This window comes from Haliotis rufescens, unplaced genomic scaffold (assembly GCF_023055435.1).
Source record: "Haliotis rufescens isolate VD_foot unplaced genomic scaffold, xgHalRufe1.0.p SCAF_6, whole genome shotgun sequence".
Taxonomy (NCBI): Eukaryota; Metazoa; Mollusca; class Gastropoda; order Lepetellida; family Haliotidae; genus Haliotis; species Haliotis rufescens.
In genome coordinates this window covers 40,082,335-40,100,187 of record NW_025964334.1, presented here as the reverse complement: position 1 = coordinate 40,100,187, position 17,853 = coordinate 40,082,335, and the positions used below count along the sequence as shown (strand labels likewise).

At 43.3% G+C, this 17,853-nt stretch overlaps 1 protein-coding gene across 1 annotated transcript in view; it reads left to right on the top strand.

The window, feature by feature from the left end:
* Positions 1–15,212, top strand: part of LOC124115554 (cell surface hyaluronidase-like) — a 34,194-nt gene extending 18,982 nt beyond the window's left edge. The window contains exons 22-36 of the mRNA XM_046476583.2: positions 4,582–4,744; positions 5,348–5,398; positions 5,621–5,702; positions 7,688–7,799; positions 8,201–8,373; positions 8,636–8,799; positions 9,572–9,734; positions 10,081–10,173; positions 10,354–10,502; positions 11,595–11,673; positions 12,494–12,568; positions 12,721–12,753; positions 13,588–13,669; positions 13,880–13,977; positions 14,354–15,212. Coding sequence (XP_046332539.2) covers positions 4,582–4,744; positions 5,348–5,398; positions 5,621–5,702; positions 7,688–7,799; positions 8,201–8,373; positions 8,636–8,799; positions 9,572–9,734; positions 10,081–10,173; positions 10,354–10,502; positions 11,595–11,673; positions 12,494–12,568; positions 12,721–12,753; positions 13,588–13,669; positions 13,880–13,977; positions 14,354–14,556 — 1,720 coding nt within the window. The 3' untranslated portion in view covers positions 14,557–15,212. The remainder of the gene's footprint in view (positions 1–4,581; positions 4,745–5,347; positions 5,399–5,620; positions 5,703–7,687; positions 7,800–8,200; positions 8,374–8,635; positions 8,800–9,571; positions 9,735–10,080; positions 10,174–10,353; positions 10,503–11,594; positions 11,674–12,493; positions 12,569–12,720; positions 12,754–13,587; positions 13,670–13,879; positions 13,978–14,353) is intronic.
* The last annotated feature ends 2,641 nt before the right edge of the window (positions 15,213–17,853 follow it).

Here is a 17,853-nt window from a genome sequence, read left to right as displayed (position 1 = left end):
AGTGGTGTTTACAGGGTGGGTATAGGTACAGCAGAGTATGGAAGGGCCAAGACATAGTGGTGTCCACAGGGTGGGTATAGGTACAGCAGAGTATGGAAGGGCCAAGACATAGTGGTGTTTACACGGTGGGTATAGGTACAGCAGAGTATGGAAGGGCCAAGACATAGTGGTGTTTACAGTGTGGGTATAGGTACAGCAGAGTATGGGAGGGCCAAGACATAGTGGTGTTTACAGGGTGGGTATAGGTTCTGCAGAGTATGGAAGGGCCAAGACATAGTGGTGTTTACAGGGTGGGTATAGGTACAGCAGAGTATGGAAGGGCCAAGACATAGTGGTGTTTACAGGGTGGGTATAGGTACAGCAGAGTATGGAAGGGCCAAGACATAGTGGTGTTTACAGAGTGGGTATAGGTGCAGCAGAGTATGGAAGGGCCAAGACATAGTGGTGTTTACAGGGTGGGTATAGGTGCTGCAGAGTATGGGAGGGCCAAGACATAGTGGTGTTTACAGGGTGGGTATAGGTACAGCAGAGTATGGGAGGGCCAAGACATAGTGGTGTTTACAGGGTGGGTATAGGTACAGCGGAGTATGGAAGGGCCAAGACATAGTGGTGTTTACAGGGTGGGTATAGGTACAGCAGAGTATGGGAGGGCCAAGACATAGTGGTGTCCACAGGGTGGGTATAGGTACAGCAGAGTATGGAAGGACCAAGACATAGTGGTGTTTACAGGGTGGGTATAGGTACAGCAGAGTATGGAAGGGCCAAGACATAGTGGTGTCCACAGGGTGGGTATAGGTACAGCAGAGTATGGAAGGGCCAAGACATAGTGGTGTTTACAGGGTGGGTATAGGTTACAGCAGAGTATGGAAGGGCCAAGACATAGTGGTGTTTACAGGGTGGGTATAGGTACAGCAGAGTATGGAAGGGCCAAGACATAGTGGTGTTTACAGGGTGGGTATAGGTACAGCAGAGTATGGAAGGGCCAAGACATAGTGGTGTTTACAGGGTGGGTATAGGTGCAGCAGAGTATGGAAGGGCCAAGACATAGTGGTGTCCACAGGGTGGGTATAGGTACAGCAGAGTATGGAAGGGCCAAGACATAGTGGTGTTTACAGGGTGGGTATAGGTACAGCAGAGTATGGAAGGGCCAAGACATAGTGGTGTTTACAGTGTGGGTATAGGTACAGCAGAGTATGGAAGGGCCAAGACATAGTGGTGTTTACAGGGTGGGTATAGGTTCTGCAGAGTATGGAAGGGCCAAGACATAGTGGTGTTTACAGGGTGGGTATAGGTACAGCAGAGTATGGAAGGGCCAAGACATAGTGGTGTTTACAGGGTGGGTATAGGTACAGCAGAGTATGGAAGGGCCAAGACATAGTGGTGTTTACAGGGTGGGTATAGGTGCAGCAGAGTATGGAAGGGCCAAGACATAGTGGTGTCTACAGGGTGGGTATAGGTGCTGCAGAGTATGGGAGGGCCAAGACATAGTGGTGTTTACAGGGTGGGTATAGGTACAGCAGAGTATGGGAGGGCCAAGACATAGTGGTGTTTACAGGGTGGGTATAGGTACAGCGGAGTATGGAAGGGCCAAGACATAGTGGTGTTTACAGGGTGGGTATAGGTACAGCAGAGTATGGGAGGGCCAAGACATAGTGGTGTCCACAGGGTGGGTATAGGTACAGCAGAGTATGGAAGGACCAAGACATAGTGGTGTTTACAGGGTGGGTATAGGTACAGCAGAGTATGGAAGGGCCAAGACATAGTGGTGTCCACAGGGTGGGTATAGGTACAGCAGAGTATGGAAGGGCCAAGACATAGTGGTGTTTACAGGGTGGGTATAGGTACAGCAGAGTATGGAAGGGCCAAGACATAGTGGTGTTTACAGGGTGGGTATAGGTACAGCAGAGTATGGAAGGGCCAAGACATAGTGGTGTTTACAGGGTGGGTATAGGTACAGCAGAGTATGGAAGGGCCAAGACATAGTGGTGTTTACAGGGTGGGTATAGGTACAGCAGAGTATGGAAGGGCCAAGACATAGTGGTGTTTACAGGGTGGGTATAGGTACAGCAGAGTATGGAAGGGCCAAGACATAGTGGTGTTTACAGGGTGGGTATAGGTGCTGCAGAGTATGGGAGGGCCAAGACATAGTGGTGTTTACAGGGTGGGTATAGGTACAGCAGAGTATGGAAGGGCCAAGACATAGTGGTGTTTACAGGGTGGGTATAGGTGCTGCAGAGTATGGGAGGGCCAAGACATAGTGGTGTTTACAGGGTGGGTATAGGTACAGCAGAGTATGGAAGGGCCAAGACATAGTGGTGTTTACAGGGTGGGTATAGGTACAGCAGAGTATGGAAGGGCCAAGACATAGTGGTGTTTACAGGGTGGGTATAGGTACAGCAGAGTATGGGAGGGCCAAGACATAGTGGTGTTTACAGGGTGGGTATAGGTACAGCAGAGTATGGGAGGGCCAAGACATAGTGGTGTTTACAGGGTGGGTATAGGTACAGCAGAGTATGGAAGGGCCAAGACATAGTGGTGTTTACAGGGTGGGTATAGGTGCTGCAGAGTATGGAAGGGCCAAGACATAGTGGTGTTTACAGGGAGGGTATAGGTGCTGCAGAATATGATGGGCCACATCACAGTGAGGAGAGCGTCCACATGGAGAGTAAAGGTGCTGCAGATTATAAACGGCTAAATCTCAATGAGAGAGTGTCCATGTTGAGGGTATAGGTGCTGCAGAATATGAAAGGCCACATCACAGGGAGGAAAGTGTCACAAGGAGGGTATAGATGATGCAGAATATGAAGGGCTAAATCACAGTGAGGAGAGAGTGTCACAGGGAGGGTATAGATGCTGCAGAATATGAAGGGCCACATCAAAGTGAGGGGCAGCGTCCACATGGAGGGTATAGATGCTGCAGAATAAGAAGGGCTAAATCAAAGTGAGGAGAAAGTGTCACAGGGAGGTGTTTAAATTGTGTTCGTAGTATGTTGTTATTATATTGAAGCTGATGCATTCATCTCTGAAACCGACAGTCGACTTGCCGCATAAATCTATGATTCGACCTGTGTTGAGTGGGTTAGCTGGTCAAGCCCATTGACACTGAATACGCAGGTTCCATACCCTGCATGCATGGTGTTTGATGCCTATTCGTGTCGCCTCATTTGTGTTCCTAATACATGCTCATTTAGACAATGTATTGTGTTTGACCCAGTTACCTTGCGAAACCATTTTTCCGACAGGAAAGCAACACACATGGTTACGATATGAGTGAAGTAAACTTGTATTTACTTCAAATGACCCTTGATGCATATACAGGAAATATATATTGACATTAGGCAGTATTCACAAGAGTGAGTCAGTGTTCGTTTTTACGAACGGGTGCGAACTACATTTGGAACATACCAATTAAGAGATGTCACATATATCCTCTTGAGTGGAATATTGCATGCACGAAGTTTGATATTGCAGTTATGTCTTGATTTAAGTAATGATACTGATACACTCATACTCGCCAATACTATTGGTGATTTCTACAAACTAGTCTAATCTCTTATTTGACATACATATAAATATCTTACTTACAACATTTCACAACGTTATGCCTCTGTAGCTGTAAGAATAATAACCGCTACCCTTCTAAAACAATTGGATGGTCAAACCAATAGGGTTTAACCACGTACATTATATCTGATTAAATAAAATGATTAAATTGGGAACTAGAAAATACTCTGCTGGAATACCTTCACCTGGTTTTAGCTTACTATTACCTTCTGAAAGTTCTGATTCACTAAGGTCATCAAAAGGTAAAATTATTGCAGCTCACCAAAATATATTCCCATACGATTTGAGCAGGGATATTTTTATCAACTGTTATTTGTAAATGTCTTTATTAACTCCCAAACTGTTTTACAGTCCCCTATTGCAGCTGTGGATAAATCAGAAACTCTAGGCTGGAATTAGGGCTTCTTTAACTTGCATGGTTGTTGAAACCTTCTTCTAGCCTCTTTTAAAAACAAAACACAAAACATTATAATGAGTAGAACATCTACGGTATACGTTTAGCTTACCGTATTCTGCCCTTTTGGAAAATTTACATTCTAAATCAAACCTTTAGTAAATATACCGTCTCATAGTGAGCCACAAACATTGAATACATCAACCATTTCATAAACGACAGAGCGAACACATGTTTACCTTAAAGGTGTTCGATATTTCCTGTACGATTGGTCTTTATAAACTTTCACCCTCTTTCCATATATATTGTATCCAACATAGTAAACTTCCATTTTAGTACTTGGGGTCACAACATTCTGAAATAGTCAAAACATTATCGACATCGAGATGCATGGGACATCACCGCCAATTGTTTAGCATATTCAAAAAGGGACACGCATGTGTAATCTGGGGTACTGTTTCCATTATGCCTAGTATTATTATAATCAGTGGAAATATCCGGAAATCGTCCATTACAAATATGAATATCAACCATTAACCTAGTTTTAAAATAATAAGTTACATCGCGGTCCTAACACTCAACGTCTTCAGCTTGCATAATCTTGGATGGATGTATTTTTTCAGCCTACTTTTCATCAAGATATACTCCAATGTCGACCGTGTTGATGGAGAGAGATGTCCAGGATACAAATGTCCGTCCATCATCATCACTAGAACCGGTGGCAGTAACGACCTTGCAGACTGCTATCACGACGCGTACGATGGGACGTACAACCAGCCTGAAGATGTATGTGCAAGCACAGTTCTGTCGTGCAACATTTCTTCATGTCCAGCATTAACAACCAATCCTTGCTAAAGAAATCGACCATAAAGAAACTCGCCAGATAATCAGTATTTAACATGCTGAAAACTAACCGACAATACGTGCATAGCGGTGGTGGCATATTCAACCAATCCACATCTTCTTTGTGAAGACACACAAAGTGTCTAATGTGATTTTAGACGATAAAGAACAGGAATTAAAACAATATAAAAACAGTATATATCTTTTAAAGGCTGATTTACTGTCGGTGTGATGGGCACGTTGTTCTCACTATTGTCTGCATGAGTGTACGTTGTCCCTCCAGAAAAAAAAATTGATGAGTGAATGCGTGAGTTAGGTTCCAGGACTCTTTTACCATCATTCATGTCATATCATGGATGAGGACACCGAGATTGAGCTTCACACACTCGAACCCGGGTCTTTGGCCAACACTTTAACTGTAAGATTACTCTACTGCCCACATTAGTATGTAACACACCAAGTACACCATGTGTGACAAGCTTCCACACAGTCGTGTTCGTGTGCTCACGTTTATCATGTTTAACCCTGATGTTGTTGTAATTGCAGAATGCAGTGAATATCCCTAAAGCTAAACCTTGTGTCAAGACTAAATCAAAGGTGAGTTGTAACGGCAACCTTCCCAATTCTTGTCGGTCAGACCCCTTCAGTTCGTGTCATCACTATAACAGTGATTCGCGTGTTCAGGTTCTTGTCGCTTCCTTTAGTGAGTACATTATCTTGTACGAATCTGAATACCTTAACGGTAGCGCTATCACAATACTTTCATCGCTTGTCTTCATTGTCTTCTATTTAATCTAAATCAGTATATTTCTCTTTCAGGCATTTGGTGCCGAGGTGGAGCCGAACTTCTTCAGTGCTAGACCTTCTACACCAGTGTGTCCCTCTGACCCTGTACATCAAGGTAAGTACTCAACACCAGTGTGTCCCTCTGACCCTGTACATCAAGGTAAGTACTCTACACCAGTGTGTCCCTCTGACCCTGTACATCAAGGTAAGTACTCTACACCAGTGTGTCCCTCTGACCCTGTACATCAAGGTAAGTACTCTACTCCAGTGTGTCCCTCTGACCCTGTACATCAAGGTAAGTACTCTACACCAGTGTGTCCCTCTGACCCTGTACATCAAGGTAAGTACTCTACACCAGTGTGTCCCTCTGACCCTGTACATCAAGGTACGTACTCTACTCCAGTGTGTCCCTCTGACCCTGTACATCAAGGTAAGTACTCTACACCAGTGTGTCCCTCTGACCCTGTACATCAAGGTAAGTACTCTACACCAGTGTGTCCCTCTGACCCTGTACATCAAGGTAAGTACTCTACTCCAGTGTGTCCCTCTGACCCTGTACATCAAGGTAAGTACTCTACACCAGTGTGTCCCTCTGACCCTGTACATCAAGGTAAGTACTCTACACCAGTGTGTCCCTCTGACCCTGTACATCAAGGTAAGTACTCTACTCCAGTGTGTCCCTCTGACCCTGTACATCAAGGTACGTACTCTACTCCAGTGTGTCCCTCTGACCCTGTACATCAAGGTAAGTACTCTACACCAGTGTGTCCCTCTGACCCTGTACATCAAGGTAAGTACTCTACACCAGTGGGTCCCTCTGACCCTGTACATCAAGGTAAGTACTCTATTCCAGTGTGTCCCTCTGACCCTCTACATCAAGGTACGTACTCTACACCAGTGGGTCCCTCTGACCCTGTACATCAAGGTAAGTACTCAACACCAGTGGGTCCCTCTGACCCTGTACATCAAGGTTAGAACTCTACACCAGGGTGTCCCTCTGACCCTGTACATCAAGGTAAGTACTCAACACCAGTGGGTCCCTCTGATCCTGTACATCAAGGTAAGTACTCTACACCAGGGTGTCCCTCTGACCCTGTACATCAAGGTAAGTACTCAACACCAGTGGGTCCCTCTGATCCTGTACATCAAGGTAAGTACTCTACTCCAGTGTGTCCCTCTGACCCTGTACATCAAGGTAAGTACTCAACACCAGTGGGTCCCTCTGACCCTGTACATCAAGGTAAGTACTCTACTCCAGTGTGTCCCTCTGACCCTGTACATCAAGGTAAGTACTCTACACCTGTATGTCCCTCTGACCCTGTACATCAAGGTAAGTACTCTACACCAGTGTGTCCCTCTGACCCTGTACATCAAGGTAAGTACTCTACACCAGTGTGTCCCTCTGACCCTGTACATCAAGGTAAGTACTCAACACCAGTGGGTCCCTCTGACCCTGTACATCAAGGTAAGTACTCTACACCAGTGTGTCCCTCTGACCCTGTACATCAAGGTACGTACTCTACTCCAGTGTGTCCCTCTGACCCTGTACATCAAGGTAAGTACTCTACACCTGTATGTCCCTCTGACCCTGTACATCAAGGTAAGTTCTCTACTCCAGTGTGTCCCTCTGACCCTGTACATCAAGGTAAGTACTCTACACCAGTGTGTCCCTCTGACCCTGTACATCAAGGTAAGTACTCAACACCAGTGGGTCCCTCTGACCCTGTACATCAAGGTAAGTACTCTACTCCAGTGTGTCCCTCTGACCCTGTACATCAAGGTAAGTACTCTACACCAGTGTGTCCCTCTGACCCTGTACATCAAGGTAAGTACTCAACACCAGTGGGTCCCTCTGACCCTGTACATCAAGGTAAGTACTCTACTCCAGTGTGTCCCTCTGACCCTGTACATCAAGGTAAGTACTCTACACCTGTGTGTCCCTCTGACCCTGTACATCAAGGTAAGTACTCTACTCCTGTGTGTCCCTCGTGTATCAGGTTTCATTTATCTTTCCACGTCGTGCATTATCTAGAATTGTTGGCATGTGTTTTTAATCTGTGCTTCTCCATGGATACTGTTATGCTCCCTTGCCCTTGCCAGGTCGATCCAACCCAGAATTGAAGGGCTGTTTCAAAGACTCCTCATACAGAGATCTCCCCTACGCCCTTCTCGAACTACCACTGTCAATGACAGTGAGCTTCTGTGTTGAAAGGTATTTACAAAACTGACGTAATGAAATTGACGCTAATGGACGATAACGATCATAACGTAGTGGAGAAACGCTAAGGGATACTCAGGTGATAGACGCTTACCACCTTGGTGAAACATACGGGCCAAAACCAAAGGATCAAAATCAGTATGAATCTGGGATTCGAACCGACGATCAGCGGATTCTGGAGCGACAAAAACGTCATCAAATTGTCTGGGCCAAAGTTGTTCATACCACAAACTGAGCATTTTTCTGACATCTAGATAACTGGATGCACAGAACCTCCTAGGTGTAAACGAGCAGGAATACAAACACAAATATTGTACCATGCTTAGTGTCAAGGAATGGTCAAACATGTGGGAAACTGAAATGTGGTCAAATATGAAGGAAAGTATATTTTTCAGATGCTACTACCGGGGCTATGTGTACGCTGCTCTACAGAACGGTAACGAATGCCGATGTGGGAATATGTACGGAGGCTTTGGAAACAGCACCATGTGCTCCAAGTCCTGCTCTGGCGACAACACCGTCAACTGCGGAGGTTCTCTGGCTAACGCTGTCTACACCACCGGCAACGGTAAGCGTCTATATCTGAAAAAACAATAGGTAACATCATCCAGCAGCGTTAAATGTGTCTGGGTTGTACCGAAAGAACAACACGGGGGGGGGGGGGGGGGGGGGGGGGACACTCGACGTATATGTTAATATGATATCAATATATATAGGTGAATGTATTTTGTGAGAGGTTTTTTTTTTCACTTTGTTTCGTTATATAGAGGAACATTCTTTTAAGATGTACATGAAAGGACCATATGAATCTTTGATCATGTCTTTTTCAGCTGTAAGTCCGGCCATGATCACGTGCGGACCTGGCGACAATGGCACAGTGATTGACGGGAAGTGTTATTACCTCACTTCCGGAAGTTTCTCTTACGTGGAAGCTCAAAGGCAGTGTGTCCAATATGGAGGTGACCTGGCGACCATCATCTCGGGAACTGTCCAGGTTCCATGTATCGTCTCATATAGAGTGGCATTTAAGACATAAATTGTCTGTTTTCTGTATTTGAAAGCATAACTATTTCTCCCTTCTTTACATGATTTAAGTAACATTTCGTAAATTCGAGATGTTTATGAAGTGGGGTAATTGGTGAGATGAAATGCGAAAGAATTACATTTTTTACGAGGCAAAGGTTACAGGAAATTGATAAAGTAAAAAGAGACGTAGCCTGCCCCAGTGGTTGCACCCGTCACAAGCACATGCAAAGGCAGGTCAATTGTTCACCTGTGAAGCCAGGGGTGCATATGGTGCAAGTCAAAATAGGAAATTGCATCAGACATCATATGTTTTACTGATGCGTCAACGAGTGTATGTATAGTCCAGTCAAAATGGCGTAACGAAATCAACATCAGGTTCATAAACTGTCGTGCATCATTTGGTCGATTGCAGGATTTATAATGCATGTATACCGTCAACTTAGCGCCGACAGATATTCAAATCGTTTCATGTTTTTAATCAAATTGCTCACGTGATTTGATGCACCTCGCGATGTAAGACCCGTTTTATTGCAATATAAATCTTGATTATGAACCAGATGGTCTTCACTGGAGGCCGCCATTTTGTTTGAAGCAAATACAAGTGATGTCAGAGGTGGAATCTGATTGGTCGCTAGGAGGAACATAGAAGGGGCAACACTCGTATTGGCCACTAGTGGCGCTACGTACGATCGAGCCCAGAGTTCCCATACAATAAAGATCGTGGGGGGGTTTCTTTTCAGTTTGAAGTGGAGCGCTACATGAGACCCTTCAAGACTGATACCTGGTTTGGTCTGAACGACGTTGCCAGGGATGGCACCTACGCCTTCATCGATGGGACTACACTTGGCAGTTACAGCAACTTCATTAAAAAAAGAGCCATGTCATCAAACCCTGACTTTGGAGGTTGGTATACATCAGCCTGTGCCAGTGTTTTTTTTTTATTATGAGTTATAAAGGACATATGGCTGTCGGGGCGTATACTAACTAAGGATAAGATATATTGATGAACAACTTCTCTATTACATTTAGGAGTTATAACTTCAACTTGTAAATGTCTCTCAAAGAACTAGACCTACCCAAGCCGAGATATACAAAAAGAAAGAGATATTTAGCTACACTGGAGTCCGTGGGGGCCTGCGAACTGCAAGGCTAGACCCCCGGTTGGTTTTCTCCGGGTAGCGATTGACTGTAATGAAGTATTCTGGTATAGGATTGTAAGGAATAAAATACCTCTTTGTTTCTCTTTCAGTGCTGAAAGCAAATAGCCTGTACCGTTGGGGCGTTAGAGAAGACGGGAGTTATCCCGCTTTGTGTCAACTACCCGTCCTTGTCACAACGCCAGGTATGAGTCAGTGAAAGGTTACCGTCACACAATATACAGTTGTCGAGTTGCTAAAGGTCTCTTGAAAGCTTCCTATTAACGTCGATCAAAATATTCGGAACTTATTTCGAGAACTTAATTTCATAAGGCGTAATTTGAAATATTCCAATGCATGGTAACGAAGAAATAATACTCTTTCAGTACGTTGTGGCCAGAATAATCACGGTCAGCAACTGCAAGGCGGCGACTGTTACCTTGTCATCAACACAGCCCTTGACTACACCATGGCTCGCTACGCCTGCCACACCAGACGGGGAACACTGGCGTATGTCTCGACTCCCCGCGAGCTGGTAGGCACAATGTAGCTCCTTACCATGTCTATCGGGACCTCATAGATATTTGCCATGTGTGTCAGTGCCTTGTAGCTACTTCCCATGTGAAAGCGGTAATTTGGTGTCCCGATACCCAGGCCATGCAATTCCAAAAGACGTTAAAAGATATGATAGTTATTGTTACCCTGCCTAGCGATGGGGATTTGGGGATAAAACAAACATGCAGTGAGTTATCACCTGCATGCACATAGCTAAATAAAAATATTTTGAATTTCACCTCACCCTCACCTCACTTGCTGTGTATATCGGTACCGCGTATCTACTTGCATGCATACCACTCAAAAGACGTTTAGGGTCACTCGATTTGTTTCTTATTGCTACAGTTACTTATTCGTATATTCTTCAGGACCTCGGAGCTACTTGTCATGTATATAGGTACCCCGTAGCTTCTCTGTCTCGGATTTAACGGTTCTACGGTTTGATGTTTCACAACAATGACATAGTGTGTGTCAAACATGCTTGCTGCATGCATGACCCGAGGTCACTTCACTATCCAGCCCGATGAATAGGGGATGTCTTAAAGACTTGTAAATAATTTTAAATGAGTTATGAGATGGATTTAGATACCTGTAGTACTTAATATATGAAAACTGATGATATACATAGACACACTGATGTCGTGCTCTTCTTTCAAGATTTTATGTTCTCTTTTTGAAAGGTTACACAAGATTTCTCGCCTATACTGATACTGTTGTTACAAACAGAGGTGTAGGGTGACCTTGGGTCATACATGCAGGAAGCATATCTGACATACATTACGTCATTGCTGTGAGACGTTAAACCGTCTGTCCTTAACCCCAACTACAGCACCATGTCAAATGTCACCAAACCACATGATAATAGTTTAGGAGGTGTTTATATTCGGAAATGAAATACTACAAAACTGGTATTTCTAGTTAGGTCAATAATAATTATTAAAAAATAACCATCTTTTGACACGTGATTTTGGTGTTAATTGAAAATAATTGAGACAAACCTGGTGACAATATGATCGTTGGCGGACTATACTGTGTGTTCCAACTGAACCTGTGTGTGTCGTTTTAACCACAGGCCGCGGTGACGGAACACATCTTCAGGTTCGGTGGGGCAATGGACTACTGGATAGCTGAAGAAGGAGGCGACATTATTGGTGAGTTGTTTTCGTGTCTTTGTACTGTACTACGGGCATTTGTACCAACGACTGATTTAGTGGCGTCTTCTACGTTGGTAGCCAGTCAGGCGTTCTGGAAGAAACGTTTAACTTTGAAACTAAAGTAGCCTTATACCGTTCCCCCGTGTCGAGCTTCTATCAAACGCATTTCCACTTTGTATCGAGTGTTCAGGTAGCCACATTCACTGTATTATGTCTGGGTCAGTCAAATTATTTCGGTCTCGGAGAACATATACAGTTAACTGACATAAATAAAATATGTTACATGGAAAACTGTTTACATCGGGACATGGGGTGCGCAGCATTTGCTGTGCTGTAAGAAATTGTCTATTTTCACTGAGTCATCGTTCGTTATACAGACGGATAGTATTGACTTCACTACTGTCTTATAATTACGTGCCCCGTGAAGATCCGGATTAGAATAGGTCTTCAGCAACCCATGCTTGCCATAAGAGGCACCGAACGGGATCGGGTGGTCAGGCTCGCTGACTTGGTTGATACATGTCATGGTATCCCAATTGTGTATATCGATGCGCCTGATGTCAATCGCTGGATTGTCTGGTCAAGAATCGATTATTTACAGACAACCGTCATATAGCTGGAATATTGCTGAGTACGGCGTTAAACAACAAACAAACAAAAACAAATCAAAGTACGAGGGGTCACGTCCCGGACCCTTAAGGCGTCGTAATCTACTGTGCTGGGTTGCGTGTCTAAGGCGTGCCAGAGTGGTGAACGTCACTATGGGCTTTCCCCACATTAGTTATGTAACACAAACTCACTCACTCACACATTTCAGAGTTGGACCACGCCCTGATTTATAATAAGAAGAAGGCGAACGAGGGAACCAAGAACGGTGTCGTGTGCAGCATTGGTGAGCATATGCAGGGACATCAACTACCGTGAATACTGTAACGAGTGTATGATCTATAGCATCATTGTATCCCGACAAAAGTACGGCCTTCTATAGTATATGACATGTTAGGTACTCGTGTATGCTGATTGTACGTTCTCCTCAATTTCCAGAATCCCTGTCTGCTGCAAGGCCGTGTTCAACCGGTAGGTTATTTGATAGTATAAGACTACAACAGTTTACGATCTTTTTGTTTTATTCATCTAAAGTGAGGATAGTGTTTTTAGACGACCAATTGATAGTATTATGTTCTCTTGGATAAGCGCCAGTTAGTCAATGATTTAGTAAGTTATTGATTTTGAATCCATTTTCCTTCAGTTGAGTATTACGGTATTTGCTTTGACCCTATATATTAATGCAAAATTGGGAATTAATGGGCAAACTATTGCGACCTCAATAATTATCAATCAAATCACTATACAACAATTTGAAATCGATGGTCTGAGGTGAGGTGAGGTGAAATTGGGTTTTAACGTAATGGGGTTTTAAGTGTTGCACTTAAAAAGCGACATGCACGCACGTGTGTGTGTGTGTGTGTGTGTGTGTGTGTGTGTGTGTGTGTGTGTCTGCTAATCCGGACAAATGCCGAGTTTATAGTGCTAGACCACTGAGATACAATGCCGCAGTTTAACAAGAATACCCCTACCACTAGACCACGGAGGCGATACCTCAAGGTTCTGAAGCTTATTGGTTGTTAAAAATACATACGAAAATCATTTAGTAATACTCTAACAATCGGATACCGTGTCTATTTGTAGCAAGGTGTTTGAGCTATCGAGAGTCGAACTGACTCTTGCATGAGGAATGTTTGGTCACGGGCACACTGTCAATTGCGGAAATAACGATGTCCGCTCCAGTGCAAACTGCTTACTACGGCTGCAAGTTTCCAATAGTTGTGTATATGGCACACGTGATTAACGCATTTGGCAGACAGCTAACTGATATGAAATGTGACAGGGATTGTGACCTCTATCTTTCAGACTGGCTCCACAACGATGGCAAGTGTTACCTGTACAGCGGGGACCGCGGCGACTACGACAAGACCAAGTTGTTCTGTAACCAGTGAGTGTAGCGGTCATGGTCAGTGTGTAGCAAGGTTGACTGACTGTGATTGTAATGAGTGGTACTCTAATCTCAGTTTTCATTATTCATCAATGTCGTACTGTTTCTGTTGAAAGTGTGAACGTTTCTTACACAATGTTTTCAATATATGTTTTCTTTTATCATTTTGAATTGTTTCGGGCAGCTACTATGGCACTGTTTTTATTACAGGGGTGACAGCCAGGTTCTCACGGTTCTCAGTGACGCAGAAAACACCTTCGTGGGAGACACTGTGAAGACAGAGACGCTCAATCCACAAGTCCATATCGGTGAGTATACTTGCGTCAGAAATGCACCATTGCCTCATTTCCGATTAGCTCTCAATGCCTCCTTCATGGAGATATGGAATTTATCATTCCGTTCATAGATTCAATGTCAAGCACAATTTAATAGTCCCGTTGGTCTACGGCGCCGGGTCTTATTGTGCGAAACTGGGTACCTCAGTCGAGCCAAGGCTCAAAAGTTGTATGTTCGAATCCCACATGTACACAACTATGTTCCTTCAACATACCCGCCGTGATATTGCTGGAATATTGCTAAAAGCGGCGTAAAACCTCACTCACTCACTCACTCACTCCTTCAACATAGCCATGGTCGTAGATTCTAATAACTAATGTAAGCCTCCTTGTCTCTACCCCACTGCAGGATACGTCTACAATAATGCCACCAGCGCCTATGAGTGGGAGGACGGGTCTTACTCAGCCTACACCAATTGGGACAACATGCAGGGGGAGGACAACGTGGCCAAAGGAAGCTGCGTTGTACTAAAGTCTCACAACTCCAAATGGCGGAACACCAAGTGCAGCAAGATCGGCGCCATTATGTGTAAGTCGCGGGCCGCGCAATGAAAAATGCTATGCTGGGGTACAGCCTGTGGGTCTGGTGTTTACAGATGTCTGCCCTGATATTATAGTGAATAAGTTTATGTTTCAAAATGAACATTATCACTTTACAAAATGTCACTCATGACAATATGACCTTCCCTAGACTGTAATGCAGACCCTGAAACAAATATATCCGATACAGCCCATATAAGTCTATAATAGTTGGCAAGTCTAGATTACTACAGTCTGAAAATGAAGAGCGTCTCTGAGCTCCTTTTTGATATATTTTATATAAATTTAACAACTGTTTTTGTGTAAACTATTTCCATTTCAGAGACTAGATGTTAGTGTAGACCGTCTCTTTAAGATCGGTGTCTGGTGTTTTCGGTTTCATTTATAAACCATTGAAAATGTAATGTTCCATTTCTGTCTTCATAATTGTATTGTTAATTATGTGTTTTTTTATGTGTTGGACTCGTGCAATGGTAGAACTGCATCTGATGTCGGTCATGTCCACATGTCTCAGTCAACATGTCTACTGTATGCTGACAAACATTTTGACTTCCTCACATTATCATGTTATTTATAGTTAAACCCGTTACTGGATGTTGTCTTCCATGACTTTAATGTTTGTGATTCACATGTTATTATCTTATTGTTTGAATAAATCATAATTGGTATAAATCTTTGTTAAATATTTGACTTGGAAGCGAATCAGCAGTTATACGAGGTAAGTATCATGCAAAAACGTGCCTTATATGTTACCAATGTACTTGGGCTTTGATTATGGAAACCTCGAGTAAATTTGCCCCTTGTAGACAGGTCAAAAACAAATCTGTGACTTTCTGTATATACACGACATGAACCCCTATTTTCGTTTCACGTTTCAGTAGCATATTCCAGAGACATCACACCGCAATGTTTGTTTGTTTGTTTGTTTCTTGTTTAAAGCCGCACTCAGCAATATTCAAGCTATATGACAGCGGTCTTTAAATAACTGAGTCAATCCAGTGATTGACATCACGAGCATCTATGTACGCAAACGGGATGCGATAACATGCATCAACGAAGTCTGACCACCTGATAAGTTCGTCGCCACTTAAGACAAGCATGGGTTGCTGAAGACCTATCTTTACCCGGTATACCGATATGGCATGATGAAGGTTATTATTAACATTAGTTCCATCGTTATCCTCATTGCGTAGAAATGGCACAATACATTCTATATATGACAACATGAGCAGATGAACATGAAGAGGATGCAGATGCATACCAGGGCCGATGACGCGGCAAGGGCGGGCGACTTCTGGGAAGGTCCGAGCCCGATACTTCCGGTCCCCTTGTCAGAGCCTGAAGTGTTCGAGCCGACTGCAACGCCGTCAGCAGTAGAGGGACTAGATTCATAGTCTGGACAGGAGCAAAAGGAACAGATTGTGAGCGAAAGAACATGCATCTTTAGGGACCGACAATTCGATATTCGGTTCGATATTCGGGGGGTCGATACAAATATATTGCCTCCCCCCCCCCAAAAAAAAAAAAAAAAGAAATTGCCTGCCACAAAATTTGCTGCAAGGTGTTTTATACAAACAAAATAAGATTCATAGTTTTAAATAACGAAACGTAACACCAATATTGGTTTCCGGAAGGTATCCGGGCCGGATCCAAAATGGGAAGGTATCCGGAAGGTTTCCGGAAGACGGAAACCTACACTTTTTTTGCTGTGAATATGTTTATGAATAATTTTGTCGAACAAATCTTTTCTTTCTCGTCCTTTAGCAAATGGATGCGATTCTTCACAAATCCCATTGCAGATTGTCCATTAAACCTTAATTCATGGCTACAGGCAATCAGACAGTCGTTAAGGTATATCAGATAAGGTACAAAGGTACCTGTAAAACGGCTGTGTAATGGACAGAAGTACTATTGACAGTGACCCCATTGTTTGATCTATCCAGAAAACCATGACTAAATTTCAGTGTATTCAAAAGTCATATGTGCAAAGGGGGAAAATAAAAACGTTGCAATGATGCATACTCATTACTGAGCTATACCTGCCTAAGTGCGTAAATGGCTTTCCGGGATCTGCAAATTGCCACTTACAACTCAACATAGAGTGTGTCTGAATGCGACGTCTGTGTGGCTCAGTGCTCACGATATCGGCCACATGTTTTCACGCTGGCGATCTAGTCACACATGAAGCTGCCCAGATGTGGCCGTGCCATTGATGGATATGTAACAGTGCTAAAATTGCTATATTTTATTCAACTTTTTGTCAAATTCGCCTTCAATTCATAAGTTGTCGGTTAACCATTTAAGACCTGTCGGTACATACTAGCGATAAGAAATTGTATAACAACATCTTGCGCTTCAGATTTACGCCGCCTGAAACAGGTCGGTGGGCGAAACTTTAATTACATGTTGAATAACAACTGGTAGTGGTCAAACTAGACTAGAAAATTGAAAACGCGAAACCAAACACGAGCTGAGTGATTCTATCGGCATTTGTAATCTTCTATTACTCAACTTTCCAAACTGACCGTCTGCTTTGGCTATTAACAGACCAAACCCATCATACAAAATTGTATAACATGTCCAGTCTTTATTAGTCCAAAGTCTCAAATTTCAAACTGGACATGCACGTGTAGACTTGCCTTCAGATTAACAAAGGAGGTCTCAGGTATAAATATAGGGGGAAATCGACTGTTAGTCATTCCTGCTTTGCCTGAGAACCTCTCTCTGTTTGTCTTTGAAGGTAAGTCACTTTTACTTGTTACTTTGCCATTTAGGTTGAACTTGCTTAAAATTGTCTTTAATTTTGTATGAATATCATGCTTGAACAATGAACTTATACTCTCTGTATTCGAAATGCCGTGCCAATCTAAGCTGCATATTATTCAAGTTTTACTGACACAAATTAACTAGAGTAATTTATATGCGTGCGTTGCATGTAGAACTATTACTATTCCACAATCAGCGTTCGTATCCCACATGTTTATTTATCGGGTTAAAAACTACTAGGCAAATACATTTGTAATTATTAATCACAGGTGTCGTGGATGCTTCACAATTATCATGTTTCAATGTGAATAGCGTGCATTATAATATTGTATGAAATATTTGTCCATGTATCGGTAGGACCAGTATTCATATGTGTGTCGTGTTATTTACCTTATTGTATGCTGTATCGTTAGTAGAGTGGTTTTATAATGCAACAACGTTAAATGCGTCAATATGCATTAACATGATCCAGTTACTCGATATAAATTACGTTATGTATATTTGTTTGCGTTCTTATGCCTGATAAATACGGTTCTAGAATAT